The 15,833-nt window shown below is 35.1% G+C and overlaps 1 protein-coding gene across 1 annotated transcript in view; it reads right to left on the bottom strand.

Moving 5' to 3' along the window:
• pea (ATP-dependent RNA helicase pea) overlaps positions 1-15,833 on the bottom strand; it is a 32,374-nt gene that overhangs the window by 9,616 nt on the left and 6,925 nt on the right. Inside the window, exons 5-15 of the mRNA XM_069827826.1 lie at positions 11,506-11,667; positions 10,514-10,629; positions 7,666-7,807; positions 7,339-7,545; positions 6,754-6,877; positions 6,126-6,307; positions 4,824-5,071; positions 4,599-4,717; positions 4,186-4,410; positions 2,528-2,709; positions 1,350-1,490 (exon numbers count right to left, since the gene is read on the bottom strand). Coding sequence (XP_069683927.1) covers positions 1,350-1,490; positions 2,528-2,709; positions 4,186-4,410; positions 4,599-4,717; positions 4,824-5,071; positions 6,126-6,307; positions 6,754-6,877; positions 7,339-7,545; positions 7,666-7,807; positions 10,514-10,629; positions 11,506-11,667 — 1,848 coding nt within the window. The remainder of the gene's footprint in view (positions 1-1,349; positions 1,491-2,527; positions 2,710-4,185; positions 4,411-4,598; positions 4,718-4,823; positions 5,072-6,125; positions 6,308-6,753; positions 6,878-7,338; positions 7,546-7,665; positions 7,808-10,513; positions 10,630-11,505; positions 11,668-15,833) is intronic.

Raw genomic sequence — 15,833 nt, 5'->3', positions numbered from 1 at the left:
ATTTGACCTCTTGCACTCCAATATTTTTCAAAGATATTATCATGACCAGCCACTGAAGCACAGATTTTGAGATGTTCCGAATCCATTTCTTGGTTTGAGTTGCACAATGGACAGTTAGGGGACTGATATATTCCAAGTGAAAAATGGCAAGTTGTAGCCGATTTAAGTGAACACCATATTTTAACGTTTTGGTGGCTACTTCATTCACACACAACCCCCAGAATTTCACTATTAGAACTCTATTTTACGATTTGTCGCGATTGTTTTATCCACATATTATTAATCAGAATCACTTAATTCGTAAAGATTAGTAAAAATATATTGTATATCTATTATGTCGTGATTTCCACGATCTCCATAAATACCTGGCCCTGTGCATATATTTTCACAAGAACAAGTCATATAACCGTAACAGTATCTGTTAGTGTCGTGGATTACAGGCGCTATGTTCGGTTCAAGTTTGTCGAGTATGGTGAAGTTCGGTATTCGCCAATATTTGCTCCGCGGAAGGAGGCCTGTCGTGTTTGTACCACCTTGTTATAAACATATTTGCTGTCCTCCACTCCCATTCTTCCATATTTTAACTGCTTAAAGATTTTAGCACATATCTTGCGATTAGTTTTTCATATGAAAGAAGACGAAGTTTGTAATATCTTGATTGCCACTCTCATGTTCGAACATTGCAGGACAATAACTTTATATTAAACTTGGCTCTGATTGACTGGACGGTGTGACTTTTGGTGTTCCAAATAAGTACTTTAGTACGGTTCTTGGCATCTCTCAGTGCAGTCTCTACCCGGAGATCGGATTGAGGGACTACCAGTGTAAAATGTATGAATCATCAATGCCTAACATACATTTGTTCTTCTTTTACCATAAGACACTTCGGTGTACAGGTCAAATTAAACTGAGGGGGAAATCTAGTGAAATACGAGGAAAATTTGGCAAAAGGACTTACCTTCACCAAAATTAAGCAATTACAGAAAATTTTACATCTTGATTACACAACTTTTAACACTGTTACATCACTTGAATACAATATATAACTTTCACGTGTTAATTAGAACTTTATAAATACCTAGTTGACTAGTTCAGAGTTCTGAAGATGGCTCCCAAGCCGAAACTAGTCAACTAGGTTTCTATAACTTAGTTCTAATTAACATGTGAAAGTTATATACTGTATTCAAGTGACAGAAAATTTATTATGGCAATATTATGAAAAGTATTGTGTCATTCAGGGCCTATGAAAGGAATTAGAAATACTTCAACAATTAGCATTTCTTTAAAAAATTGTAATCATGTATATAGTTTCTATGCGCAGTACATAACACTAAGTATGCCTTATTCACCTGAGAAATAGGAGTTACAACCAAAGAATCCATTCCAGTTTTAGAATTGTAAACTTTCTGCTTCACAAAACCTGGATCCACCACATAGTAAATTCCATCTATAGTAAGAGAAGTTTCTGCAATGTTCGTTGCTATCACAACCTGAAAATAAAACAAAAGTTATTAAAGCTATAAAAATTCAGGGCTCGTTTTTCAATCTCTTTTTATATAAATTGGTTGCCCATATTTTCCATATTAGCCTATATTAATATTTACTATGTTCAACTCATTAACAGAGAGATAATCAAAGTTGCAGTACAGTCTACTATATACAGTCACGAAGCTCAATATGTAGTAAATATGCATCCATAGATAGTTGCTAACCACTAGGATTGCTAATATCGCCTTATTACATACAATGTGAAATAGTATCGGCACAGTCTATTATTCCTAGCACCCTCACAACTCAAGCTTCGTGACTGTATATACTAGACTGTGGTTGCAGCTTCCTTATATCATACATCCTATTATCAGTTTTAGAATACAAGAGAGAAAAAAATATATATGAAATTTCTGTAATTTAGGGACCCCTTCTTTGTGGGTTCTACACCACAATGATACTGACTCGTTAGTGTCTTTACAAACATATTATTTCTTCTTAAAGGAGGAAGTAAAGAAAGTAGACAATAGAATATTGCTACATCAATGTAATGCATCTATAATTAGGAGTATATTATGTTATGGGTGTGAGACATGGACATTAACAAAGAAAACAGAAGGTATGTTGGGGAGGTTCGAACGGAAGATACTCAGAAGAATATTCGGTCCTATACAAGAGAATCAACAATGGAGAATACGATACAACCAGGAACTGTATGAACTGTATGAATCGATAGATATAGTCACACATATCAAGCTGAGGAGACTGGAATGGGCGGGGCATGTTTACAGAATGGAAGAGCAGAAAATACCAAAGAAAATTTTGGAAGGAAAGATTTATGGGAAGAGACCTGTTGGAAGACCTAAAGATAGGTGGATTGATGCGGTTACAACTGACTCCAGACTCTTCTTCGGAAGCACGGCATGGAGAAGGATGGCGATGTATAGGGAAAAATGGAGGAAGAAGCTAGAGGAGGCTAGAGCCCAACATTGGGTTGTTAGGTCATAGTAGTAGTAGCAATGTAATGCATGTAACTTACCTTTCGTGAACCAGGTGGTGCAGGCTCGAAAATTCGAGTCTGCATTTCACTGGGAAGTGCTGAATACACAGGCAAAATAATAAGTTCAGGTACATCGGGACCCAATGACTTCATCCTCTCATAAAGAATCTCACAAGCTGTGTCGATTTCTTCTTGACCAGTAAGAAAGAGTAAAATATCACCTGTGCAAAAACAGAAAATTACAGAGTCTGTACTCCGTTCAGAGAACATAGTGAGACTTGCATGCATAAGGAAATAGGCTGTCTGTTCCTAGGACATCTACTAAGTATTTAACATGGAAAAAAGACATCATGTTGTATTTCAGGTTTGAGCTCTTTGTTTATTTCCATGGTCTCTTCAACCACTCCATTAAAATTTCTTCTTGTTTATCAACAGCAGCATTATGATTTTGATGACGAGGCGTAATTAAATAGAAACTAAAGATGTATTAAACAAAGGAGATGTCGAGTTCATTTTGTGTTGTAGCCTCAAATTTTCTTTCGAAATACTGTATTTCCTCGTATAATTTGCTTACTTTTTCTTTTTATCCTTTTTGGGCACTGAAAAATTGGGTGCGCAGAATACACTTTTTTTTGATTTAGCAATCATTATATTTACTGTAATCATAATGGATGTATTATTTTTACATACCAAAATCTATTCCACATTCTATAATAATTAATTAATGAGATCACAGTAGGTAATCAGCTGACAGTTGATTGATGCTCTCTTGATGCAACTTCATGTTGTGATGCCAACTGCCCAACTATTTATTGAAAACAATAAATTAATACTTATGAGAAGGAAAACTCACAACATACTTAAAGTTGGTATGTAAAATACGTGAAGCAAAAACAAAATTCAAAATGATCGTTAAAAAAAATCAGAGCGTAAAATACACGAGGAAATATGGTAATTAATATGGATTGCAAAAATGCGAATGATTTTAAAAATCTCTCTTTCTCCTTACTCTGAAAAAAAAATAATGGTAATAAAAATATATCTTAAAACGTGAAGTGGAGGAAAGTAATTTGATTTTAGAGAGGTTCCATAGGATTATATAACTAATATTGTGGTCTTCTGATACTTTGAGAAACAAAATATCTTGAAACGCAAAGTGAAGGAAAGAAAGTTGATTTTGGAGAGGTTCCATAGTATTATATAACTAATATTGTGGTTTCTGATACTTAGAAAGACAAAATGTTCAGGCCTGTAAACAATGTTCAATAACAGTGAAAAGTTAGTCGTACATTCACTAGTCATCGCCAGTGGTCTGGCAGTTACCATTCTAGGTGCGGGATCCAAGATTCATGGGTTCAAACAAGGCCAAAAACAATATATTTCAAAAGGTGATAAAATATTTGGCATGGCTTCCTCCAGGAGGAAATGAAGCTGTAGGTTCTATGTCATAGATTTGCAGCATGTGAGAGAATCCTGTACCTGGCTGTTTTTCCTTTGCATTTTAATTTGGAGATAGCACAATATCCCATATTAATGGCATAAATGCACATGGGCCTATTCCATTATCACACCAGCATATTCATCATGTTTCTCTTCATTTGGCTTAATTTTTAAAAGCACATTTTGTTGTGAAGATTCGTTCTATTGTTTAGAATGAATTATTGTATTTATATCTTACAAATATTTCATAACTATACCTGGAGGTTCTCGCAGATGAATCTGCATCACCGTAATGAGTGAAGCATCAAGGTAGTCTGTCTCCGGTTCTTTGGTGTAAAGAACTTCAACTGGAAATGTTCTCCCTGGGATTGTGAAAATTGGAGCCTCAAAGAAATACTGTGAAAACTTAACAGCATCCAGCGTTGCTGATGTCACAATGAGTTTCAGTTCTGGACGCTTTTTCACTGCTTGTTTCAAGAGACCTACAAAATAACGAGAATAAAAATCAGTTGTGTATGTCTACACTGTAAAGGAAGAGCAATCACCAATTTTTCATAACAACTAATTCAGCTCGTCTTCAGACAAAAGAAGGAAAATTGTGTTAATTATTTTTCTTCACATCCTACTCTACAAAGCGAATTTTTATCAGTCACTACTGAAGAATGCTTACCAAATAATACATCTGTGTGAATAGTTCTTTCGTGAGCTTCATCCAACATGATAACCGAGTAATATTTGAGATCCAGATCGACAAGACATTCACGTAGTAACATACCATCTGTCATGTACCTGCAAAAGAAATCGCATGTTACAAGGAATATAAAGAGAACAATTTATTGCACAATGTCATATGCTACAGAATTATTTATTCTATATAGAGAGTTGTTATACATACTTGATGACAGTTTCGGGACTTGTACAATCCTCAAAACGAATTGTATACCCTACTTCCTGCCCCAGTCGACAACCAAATTCCTCAGCCACTCGTTTTGCCACTGACATGGCAGCCACTCTTCTTGGCTGGGTACATCCAATCTTTCCACGACTTGTGAATCCTGCTTCTGCCAGGTACTGTGTGATTTGTGTTGTCTTTCCTGACCCTGTTTCTCCAATCACAATAAGGATCTGGTTATCTGTCACAGCCTGTGAGAAAACGTAAAATATGAGCAAACTTTCTGGCATGATAAAAATTGTAATTTCTTCTTAGTATAAGAGCAATGTTTTAATAGTACATTATGCAACGAGCTTATAATGGTAGTAATTAAGACGCGAGTATGTTTATGAAACGAGCGCGAGTTTCATAATTTTCATACGAGCATCTTAATTACCATTATAGGCAAGTTTCATACGACTTTTTATGCTCGACCATATTTCTAACTTGAAATTATTCATAAGTATTCATATTATTCTTATCTGACTGGGGAGCGGAAGTGACCTGTGCAATATCTCGTAAATTGTGAGATGTGTGCAGACGCGAAAGTATTGATTTTTTTCCAAGGAACAAATGTCATTGACCTCGATATAATCTAGAGAGTAAAATGAACATTAATCTTGATATAACCTGGAAATTGATTTAAACATTGAAAAACGAGATGACAAATTGAATTTATTTGAATATTATTTACAATTAACGCTAATTATTATAGTAATAGAACATAACCTTCTGTGACAGTATTGGATTTCCAGCCTCCGTGACGTTTCGCTAGTTGTCTTTCGATTGCATATCCAAGAATAATTGATACTTGCGCTTTCATATTGCTTTCTGATTGGCGGAAAACCTGAACTTTAATGAGGTCCATTAAAGGGCTGCTCCCAGGTGTATAATTACTACATTTCGGCATGGTCGAGCATAAATCTATTTAGAAGTACATACTGTATATTTTATATCGTAATTTTAATTGAAGTCTTGTGTACATAAATTGCTTTATAACTATTTTTTATACTATTCATAACTTCAAAGTATGTATTTTTACCTACATCTATAAACGTACTTTTTATACACTTGTACAGTGAAATTTTAACCTATTTTGCTGTGATAGTTCCCACTGAACACATATAAAAGCTATAATTTAATACTATAAACTAGGACATTATTTTTCATATTGAGTATGAGACTATGCTATTTACATAAATCATGAATGACAGAGAAGAGATGATATTTCATTTGTGAAATGTCTACATCATTGTGTATTCTTACCTTAGTGAGTTCATCTTTCAGTTTGTATATGGGCAAACTTTGCCTCTGTTCTAACAATGTCATGTCTGTCTTGCGTCCAAATGAACTCTTCTTTCCACCAATGACGTGCTTCTTCCATTCTGGCAGGTCCTGGTTTGTCAGTCCAATTCCACGCATGTTAGCAGCCAATGTCCTTCCATCAGCTAAGTAACATTAAAACAATATATCTCTCTTAAATTTCTTGTCAGGCATTATTGTTTCATGTTTAAAAATGATTATATAAGCCCACATGTGAAGTTTCTGCAATGTACAATCTGACATAAAAGAAGAGAGCCACACATTTTGGGGAAGTATCCTTTTAAAATAATATTTCACATAACCACAAAGTTAATATGAGATACCTTATTTAAATGCTTCCTTTACTATTATGTATTTAAGTTAAAAAAGAAAAAATGAAACTGATATGGCAGTTAATTTTATGTATTTTAAAATTATTATATTTTAAAAAATCTTAACTCATGAGGATTAAGAGAGTTAAAAAGTCAATACTGTACTATAAATCATGAACCAAGATTTTATTGGAGAAAGTAAACAAAAGGAAGAAGCACTGAAAACAGAATGAATCTGCTTGCATCTCATATGTACTTACCTTCAGGCAGTGGATCAATCCAATTCTTATTCAGTCCAGTTGGAATGGAATCCATTTCTTGTTCCCTTTGAAGCATCTTTAGTTCTCTACGTTCCTTGGCTAGAGCACTCTGCATCATTGCAGCCTGTCAAACAGTTTCATTTGTGTGTTAAAATTGCATAATTACTGGACACAAATAAAAATAGAAGACACATTTAGACTTGCCTATTTATTCCAATAATTTCCTAGTGATAATGATAAATTCCAAAAGAAAACTTCATACAAATAAGTTCTTCAGAATAAAAAAATTAGAAACAAACTAATACTTGAGTATTTCAATTAATTATTTCAAAAAAATTCACAAGAAAACTTCATCAAGATGAGTCCTTGTGAATGAAATGATTCTTGAAACATTTGCTGTCTTTCCGTAAAAATCATCTACATTAGACACAACTTAAAATCCAAATCAACTTACAGACGATAAATTAATTCTTCAAATTCTGTGTCAAACAAATATACAGAATGTGAGGAAATGATGATGCATGTATTATATATTATACAGTACAGTTAATGTTGATAATTCAATTGCTAATTGCATTGACTTACCTGTGCCAATGAACCATCAGGATTCTTGACAATTCTAACTGGACTAAGATCGTGCAACATACGACCATGACCTTGAAGAAATGGAGGTTCATCTTCCACCATTTCAATTTCGATGTCTTCCTCCTCATCTTCCTCTTTGGGTAACAATCCAGTCTCGTCATCGAAATCTGGTAATTCAGACTTGTCAATACACGCAGCTGACAGCATCTGTATATAAATAAATTAAGAATTTTAAGAATTATAACTGCATATAAAATAACCCACATCCTACTACATTAATAAAAATCTATTATGCAACAATTTCTTTTTAACATTAGCAATCATTACTTGTTTGATTTCCCATTTTTCTGGAGAAGAGATTCTGTGGACTCGCTTGCGGCTATGAGTTTCATCTTCTTCAGCCAATGAACCTTGGAGCTCTAACAAGGAGGTGGGACGATCAGGATTACGATGAGCTTGTTCCTCATCCCTGGAAACAAATAGGGTATACAATATAGTTATTGTTTAGTCAACTGTCTGAAGACAGGTTTGAACCTCATAAGTGGCACCAATAAGGCATCAGTCATGAAGTAACTAAGCCAGGAGATAATGGGGTAGGATGGCTAGTTCCTTTCCCCTTCCATTGCATACATCACTGACTAGTTATATATTACAGTAATCAGACTTCAGATGTATAGTGAGGATCACGTAAGAGTAGTTCCTAAGGACCATATTCATAGACATTCTTAGCGCGGGCTTCTGATGGATGATCAGCGAACTAACGTTTTTCATATTCATAAATAGCAGATTTTTATGTGCTAAAAAATTTAAATATATTTATTTTTTATGTGCTAAAAAGTACGAAAATATTTGCTAAAAATAAAAAAAAATAAATATTTTTTTTTAATATGACAAAAATACCTTACTTAGCTTGGAAAAAAATGTTACTAGGTACTCACCAACCACACTTGAGTGCTAATAGTTGGCCGAGAATTGCAGTGAACAACAAAGGTCATCTCCAAATTTTCCATCACAAATGCATGCCGATTATCTCTGAACAACGACTATACTGTGAAAACGATCTTTCCACATCACAGGACGTCAGAAGTGCATATTTGAAGAGAGGAATGTCACAAACACAAACACCGTCAATTTCACCTACAGGCACACCCTCCAATACATGGGCAACTTTACACATTTTTTATATCCACTGTTTTCCCCAAACACATTCTGGAATTTCTCCCTTAGTAGTTGTGCTTCTGAATCTGGTAGCGAGTCTAGTTTAATTTTCACGGCACGCATCTTCCTGTTTCAGACAACAGGTTTTTGGATGTTTCGAGTTTTTTTTATGGAGTCACACAAAGAGCTTAGATTTGCTAATAGGAAAGCCAAATCGTTTTTTAAACAACCATCTTTCAGTATATCTTGAAGGATATCAATTGACGAAGCCCGATAACAGGGAATCACAACAAGACGTATTACCTTACTTGATGGACATGAGCGAGAGGCGAGAGATTTGTTTAAATTAAATAATGTTCATACTCAAGCTCTTATCTGTTGTATTTCACAAACAAAGCGTGGAATGAAATCATCTTCAGCAACAATAAACATCCCTAATTATGTGTTGCAAGATCTCTCCTCCTTGTCCATGTTAATTTATTCTCTAATGATAACACTGATACGCTGCCTAGCAGTTCTCAGAACTTGAGGCGATACTATTACAAAAATGGATCATGGATACACCACACAGCACTTAGAAACACGAAGCAACCAACAATTCTTAAAACGACATCATACTTCTGAGTGACATAATTGATTTAGTTATAAAATGTTTAAAAGTTCTTGTAAAAAAAATTATTTAAGTAAAAAACTCCAAGATTTATGTGTTTATAATAGATTTCCTGAAAATATGTATTTACATAATTTTTTGTGAAAATATGTGTTTTTATGTGAAATAAAATTCGGGTTTTAAACTTGAAACTTCATATTCGGAATTTTTAACTTTGTTAATTGTGTTTTATCGCACGCAAAAATAATATTTAATTACATAGGAATCCGCTCCTTATTCATAAACCAGTGTTAGCGATATGATATGAATCCTGTACAAGTAATCAGTCAATAGCCGGGGCTAGTTTAGCACGCTCATAGCACGGGCTAGCGAAAAGTCTATGCATAGCATCCTAAAAGTCTAATTTGGCCATCTCTTCAGTGTTGCCAACTAGTAACAGATATCACCAAAGAGGGTAAAATCACAATGCTACGTACTGAAATAATAATAATAATAATAATAATAATAATAATAATAATAATAATAATAATAATATATTATTATTATTATTATTATTATTATTATTATTATTATTAACAATAACAATGTCTTGTTTATATTTATCACATCTCATCTTTATGTTGCGAGGTGTTTCCTAAATGATTAAATAATTTATTAAATAATACGTTTTCTTCCTGGACTTTTCGCATATTATGTTAGTCATTAGGACTAGTATGATCTAATATTAAAATGTATTTTGTCTGACATGAAATGTATTGCTTTGACTAAAGAGTTTACGATTCGTGAGACCTAACCTAAAAATGTATTTCCTTACTTGCATTTTCATCAGTTTCCTATACTGCAAACTGAAATTATTGCTGCCAACATAACAACTAGAAAATAACTACTGGTTGTAATATTTGTCAGTGCTCGAAATTCGAAACAAAGTTGGTAAAAGAAAATTCAACCTGAGACCTAGAAAATCACTATAATTTATTAGCGTTTATAGTAATAGGGGGAAATGGTTAGGTTTCACCCTTAGGGCATTAAGTAAGTTGATCCTTACTATATACAAACAAGTTGTTTTTCCTCTGACACATCGTTAAGTGAGATGTACTGCCTGATAATAGCTAGATGAACATATAAGCCAGAACTTCAATCAGAGGTAATACAATATAGTGATATCCCAAAATAATTACGTCTTCAAATAACTAGATTTGTTGTTCATGAGAGACAAATACTAATTCAATCTAGCCCATAACAACGGTAATGTATTCTATTTAGTACAATACATTTGTATTTGCTATAGCAGTTTAAACTTAGTTTAAGTTAAGGAAACAAAATTTAAGAAATTTTCTTTTAAATACATATAAGTACAAGAAATAAATACTATCAATATCTTAAAGTAGAACTTCCTGGAAATCATACCTGTCTTTTCCTAATAACAAATTATTGCTTGTAGGATTTAGATCTTCGCCAGTGTCTTGATCTACGTCTTTCATTGAAAGTGACACCTTTTGACCAGTAAATGACAAAACTTTCACCTAGAAAAGAAAAATAAGTTTAAACAACATTTAAACAAAATTATGGAGAATGTGTGTATTCAAAATCTTTCTTTCAATACAAAACAAGATAAATTTTGTATAGAATATGTGTAGTAAATAACAATTGCAGTATTGAGATAGATGAGAAACAGTGATGTAGAGCTATCGGCATCTGTAATTTGTCACATTATATTATTTTAAGGCTAGTATTCAGATGCTGAAACCAATTGAAGGGTTCAGAACCATAGTGGGCCAAGCGCCATTTACTAAAACTGTACAAAACAAGGGTTAAAATGAAGTTGTTACCATAATTCAATGGAAACATATAGCAAGTAATATAAAGTATATACATTAAAACTAAATGGTATGTCAATCTTCATTAAACTATGGGATTCACTTAACTTTAACCCTTGCTTTCTCCGTTTTTAATAAATGGCGCTTGGCCCATTATGGCTCTGAATCCTTCAATTGTCTTTAATATTAATTATAAGTGTTTGCAGTACTAAAAAAAAAAAAAATATATTAAAAGTAAATGGAAATAAATATTTTATGCAAAAAGTTTTGGATATTTGGTAAGTAACTAAGCTGTTTAACAGTTTACCCAATAATGATAAAATGTGAAGTAACATATTACACTTATAAAGAAGCAGGTTAACGTTTGCAGTGCTAAAAATAAAATAAATATATAATGGTAAATTGAAAGAGATATGTCATGCAAAAATTTTTTGGATATTTAGTTCATGACCAAGCTCTACCAAGTAAGGATAAAGTAAGAAATAACACATTACAATTATGAAGAAACAGGTTAACGTTTTAAGAATAAAACTTATTAAGAGTCAAGTCTTTATTACTGCCGAAGTGGTAGCAGTAAGTTACCTTCACTTTGTGTCCACGTGCCACAACATCTGAAACATTTGTAACGCGTCCTTCACGTCGCAGCTGTGAAATATGAACCAGACCCTCCCAACGCCTTCTGAGACCCTCTAGCTGTACGAAACAGCCAAAGGGCACAATGTTTGCCACTTTCCCAGAATAAATCTGAAACAGAAACTTACTTTAAAATGCTACCAATAAAATGTCATGTTGGAGTATTTCAAAGAGAGAGTTTTACAAGTAACAATTTAACAAAATACTATATGTATAGATCTGAGGTCAAAAAAGCATGGGGCTCTACCTCCATGCCCCCCCCCCCCCAAGTCTTTCATGGCATGTGAAGGGACTACCTTTACCTTTGCCTTATATGTATGTCTCCAGTGGCGCCAACTTATATGGGCCATGGAGCCTGAGCCCACCCAATAATTTGTTGTGTTATATTATTATCATTATTATTTGAGATTTATTTATTTTAACCCCAGATCACATATAACAGAGTGATCACTCTTATGAACTTTGAAGCCAACAACTTTCATCAATTGTGGACCGTTTTTGCAAAACTTGCTAACTGCAAAATTTGCAAAATTGAGATTTTGATGGATTCGTTGAAGGCAAGCCTCTACATGATGTTCAAAGCGTCTTAGTAAAATTGGGTTATTTCTCTTCATTGTAGTGTGTCAAAGTGTGATCGTTTTTTCAAAACTTGCTTTCTGTTATAAGTGACACATACAGAAAACTTGCTTACTATAGTGTTTTGTCTCTCCTGTAAAATTTAGTTTTTTTTCAGTTAGCAAGTTTTGCAAAAACGGTCCTCAATTTCACTATGCTGCCATCTAACAACAGTAGAAAAAATCATGTTATAACTCCCATTTGAATTGCATGGAGCAACTGTACTTCCATCTAGCGGTCATTACTAATCGACAGTAGCGATCCTGGTGGTTGTTACCTTCTACATGTTACTGTTTTTAACATGGGGATGGCCAATCTGTTATGTGATCAGTGTTTTAATTTACAACTCAAGTGTTTGAGCACACCCAATGTTTTCCAAAAGTTGGCGCCACTGATATCTCTGTAATGATTTCACGTTTCTTTTAAGAACTGGAAACTCTCTGATACATTAGTCACTAACAAAGCTTCAAGGTTTATATTATTTGAGTAAACATGAGTTTAATAATGCGTGGATTGAAGCTTTAATAGTGGCAACATTGCTGTGGAAATGAAACCAGACAGAATTATTCTCACAAACAATATTTTCTTCAATGATACATGCGATGGTTAAGCATTAAAACTCAATGTAGGCCAGAAATGGTCGACGAATTTTATCTGGAGCCCTCTATGAGAGACAGGTTTCTTTTACATGCCCTTAGATCACAGAACTCATACATTTATTTCCCTCCCAGAGGAAGCCATGCTATGCATTTGATTGCCCTTTAAAACCTGTCACCTTTGGCCAGGTTTTTAACCCACAAACCTTGCATCTAACAGCTGCCATAGTAGTCACTACATCACAGAGGACAAAAGCTTAAATTTGTTCACCCATAGTTGATTGCTTTTTACCGTATTTACTCGAGAATACGACCCCCCCCCCCCGTCCTTTTTTTGCCAGATTTGTGATCTAAAATTTGAGACAGCCTTATATTCGTATCATATCTTTAAAACGAGTATATGGAGGCACGAAAATGCAGTGACAAGGAGTGTAACTATGTAATGGTGTCTCAGTGCTAGCAAGCTGGGCTATAAATCATGGGACCCAGCTTCGAATCCTGATCAACCCTGAATTTATAACTATAGTCGCGACGCTGTTATTCCCTGCGTGACTCCTCTTTGCTTACGTCTTAGGAAGTGAAGGCTCTATAAAGTCTAGGTAGGTAGTATCGTTCGCCATTTTTGTTCTTTCGTTGCTGAGCTACCACATCGTTAAACATTATCATGTCGTAGCTCCTATGATAATAAATCAAACGCACTGTAATTCAGTAAATAATTGAGCGGCAAATAACATCTTCGTGTGCTTTCTGCAAACGCCAACGAAAGAGCCAAAATGGCGTGCGATTATATTAAGTATTTATCGAGCCTTAAGAAATGAATATCGTCTTCATCAGCGAATCACAAGACGCACATGTTTAAATGAAGCCGACCTGCAATGTGATTGGCTGCCAGAAATTAGAGCGACGGGACTATAGTGTAGGGAAAGCTCATGGTCAATGCAACACATGGGTTTTCTCTGGGAACTCCAGTTCCCCTGTGACATCCCAACAATTCTCCATTATCATCATTCATTACGAATGTAATAAGATCTATTGCCTGTGGTCAACAAACTAAATGGTCTACATTTCTCGACACTAGCGACATCTATGAGCACACTCGTAGACGTGGGGCAAAAAAGGTTGACTTGTCATGGGGGGGTGGGGGGGGGGAAAGGCCGAAAACATAAATCTAATGACATGAGCCATGTAAAAATTGAAATCCTGGTATCTTGCTTGTTGATCTACATTTAGGCACATATGTATGCCTGAAAAATGTTAAAAAATTGATACTATGCATGAGTAATCTATTTTAATCACATTTCTTATTGTAATGGAAATTGTTTAGTAACCAGTGCAACATAAACTACCGTCAGTCTTTAAACTTAGATTAGCAATAGATCACAGAATATAGGGTATTTACATACTAAAAGTTTTCATTTTTTAATATACCTACGCTAAGAATTTAAAGTGTGTTTTATAATCGAGGGCAGTCCTACCTTCGAATAAATATTACAGTATTAAAAGTAACAATATTCTGAACAAATAGATGGCAATATGAATGTGAAATGAGACAAGAATGAGTGGAACAGAGAAAAATTCTCTCCAGCACCGGGATTTGAACCCTTGTTTTCAGCTCTATGTGCTGATGCTCTATCCACTAAGCCACACCAGATTCCCATCCGATGTCGGATCGAATCCTCTCAGTTTAACTTAATATTTTAGGAGAAAACTTTGCTCTGGCGCCGGGGATCGAACCCGGGTCCTTGGTTCTACGTACCAAGCGCTCTGACCACTGAGCTATGCCGAATTCAATCCACAGCACCGGACCGAATCTTCCTCCTTCAATGTTTCCCTTTGTGGCCTGACTCCAAGTCAGGCATATATGTGTTGACGTGTATCCAATGTCAACTGCCATTATACTAGGAGCGCACTCAGCTGAGTGACTTGTTGGCCAGGAATCCGCAGTTATTATGCACTGTTAGCTAAGAGAATATTATAGATATATTAATTTGTCCTACAGAATTTATCTGTAATGTTGACACTTAATATTTTAGGAGAAAAATTTGCTCCAGCGCCGGGGATCGAATCCGGTCTTTGGTTCTACATACCAAGTGCTCTGACCACTCAGCTACGCACTTGGTACATAGAACCAAGGACCCGGGTTCGATCCCCGGCGCCAAAACGAATTTTTCTCCTAAAAAATTAAGTGTCAACATTACAGATAAATTCTGTAGGACAAATTAATATATCTATAATATTCTCTCAGTTTAAGTTCCACCTCTTGGGTTCCCTCTAGTGGCCTACCTTCATGCACTACGTCATAGATGTATGACAGTAGCACAATGTCCATACATGTGCAGAGGTGCACTCGTTATGAGTGACTAAGTGGCCGGGATCTGACGGAATAAGCGCCGTCATGTGTCACTGTCATACATCTATGACGCAGTGCATGAGGGTAGGCCACTAAAGGGAACCCAAGAGGTGGAACTTAAACTGAGAGGATTCAATCCGACATCGGGATGGGAATCCAGTGTGGCTTAGTGGATAGAGCATCAGCACATAGAGCTGAAATATGATGTTCACTTCAATCAGCTAAAACTTGCCATTTTCACTCCAATATGAAATGAGTACCATTAAGGTAAAATTATCCGGAGGTAAAATAGTCCCCCAATCGGATCTCTGGGCAGGGGCTACTTTAATGGTACAGAATCAACTAAACATCTTACAATGGAATGCTGGTGGTAAAATACCTCAAAATCTGTGCTTCAGTGGCTGACCATGATAATAACTTTGAAAAATATTGGAGTGCATGAGGTCAAATGACTTTATTGTCAAACGCCTGGCATTAGAAAACAACAACAACATAGAGCTGAAAACCCGGGTTCAAATCCCGGTGCCGGAGAGAATTTTTCTGTTCCACTCATTCTTCATCATATGATGGCGCAGAATATCTGCACGGAAATATCATATGTACTTCGGTACATCGTAATAATAAGAGAATGAAACAGTAGCTCTGCCTTTTGGTGCGAAATCATCTGCAAATTGACTGAATCTTTCTGTAGATTGCCTTGTTACACTTTCAATCAG

The sequence above is a fragment of the Periplaneta americana genome, chromosome 6 (genome assembly GCF_040183065.1).
Source record: "Periplaneta americana isolate PAMFEO1 chromosome 6, P.americana_PAMFEO1_priV1, whole genome shotgun sequence".
NCBI classification, from domain to species: domain Eukaryota; kingdom Metazoa; phylum Arthropoda; class Insecta; order Blattodea; family Blattidae; genus Periplaneta; species Periplaneta americana.
The sequence above is the reverse complement of the archived record's forward strand: the minus strand, read 5'-3'. Positions and strand labels throughout refer to the sequence as shown.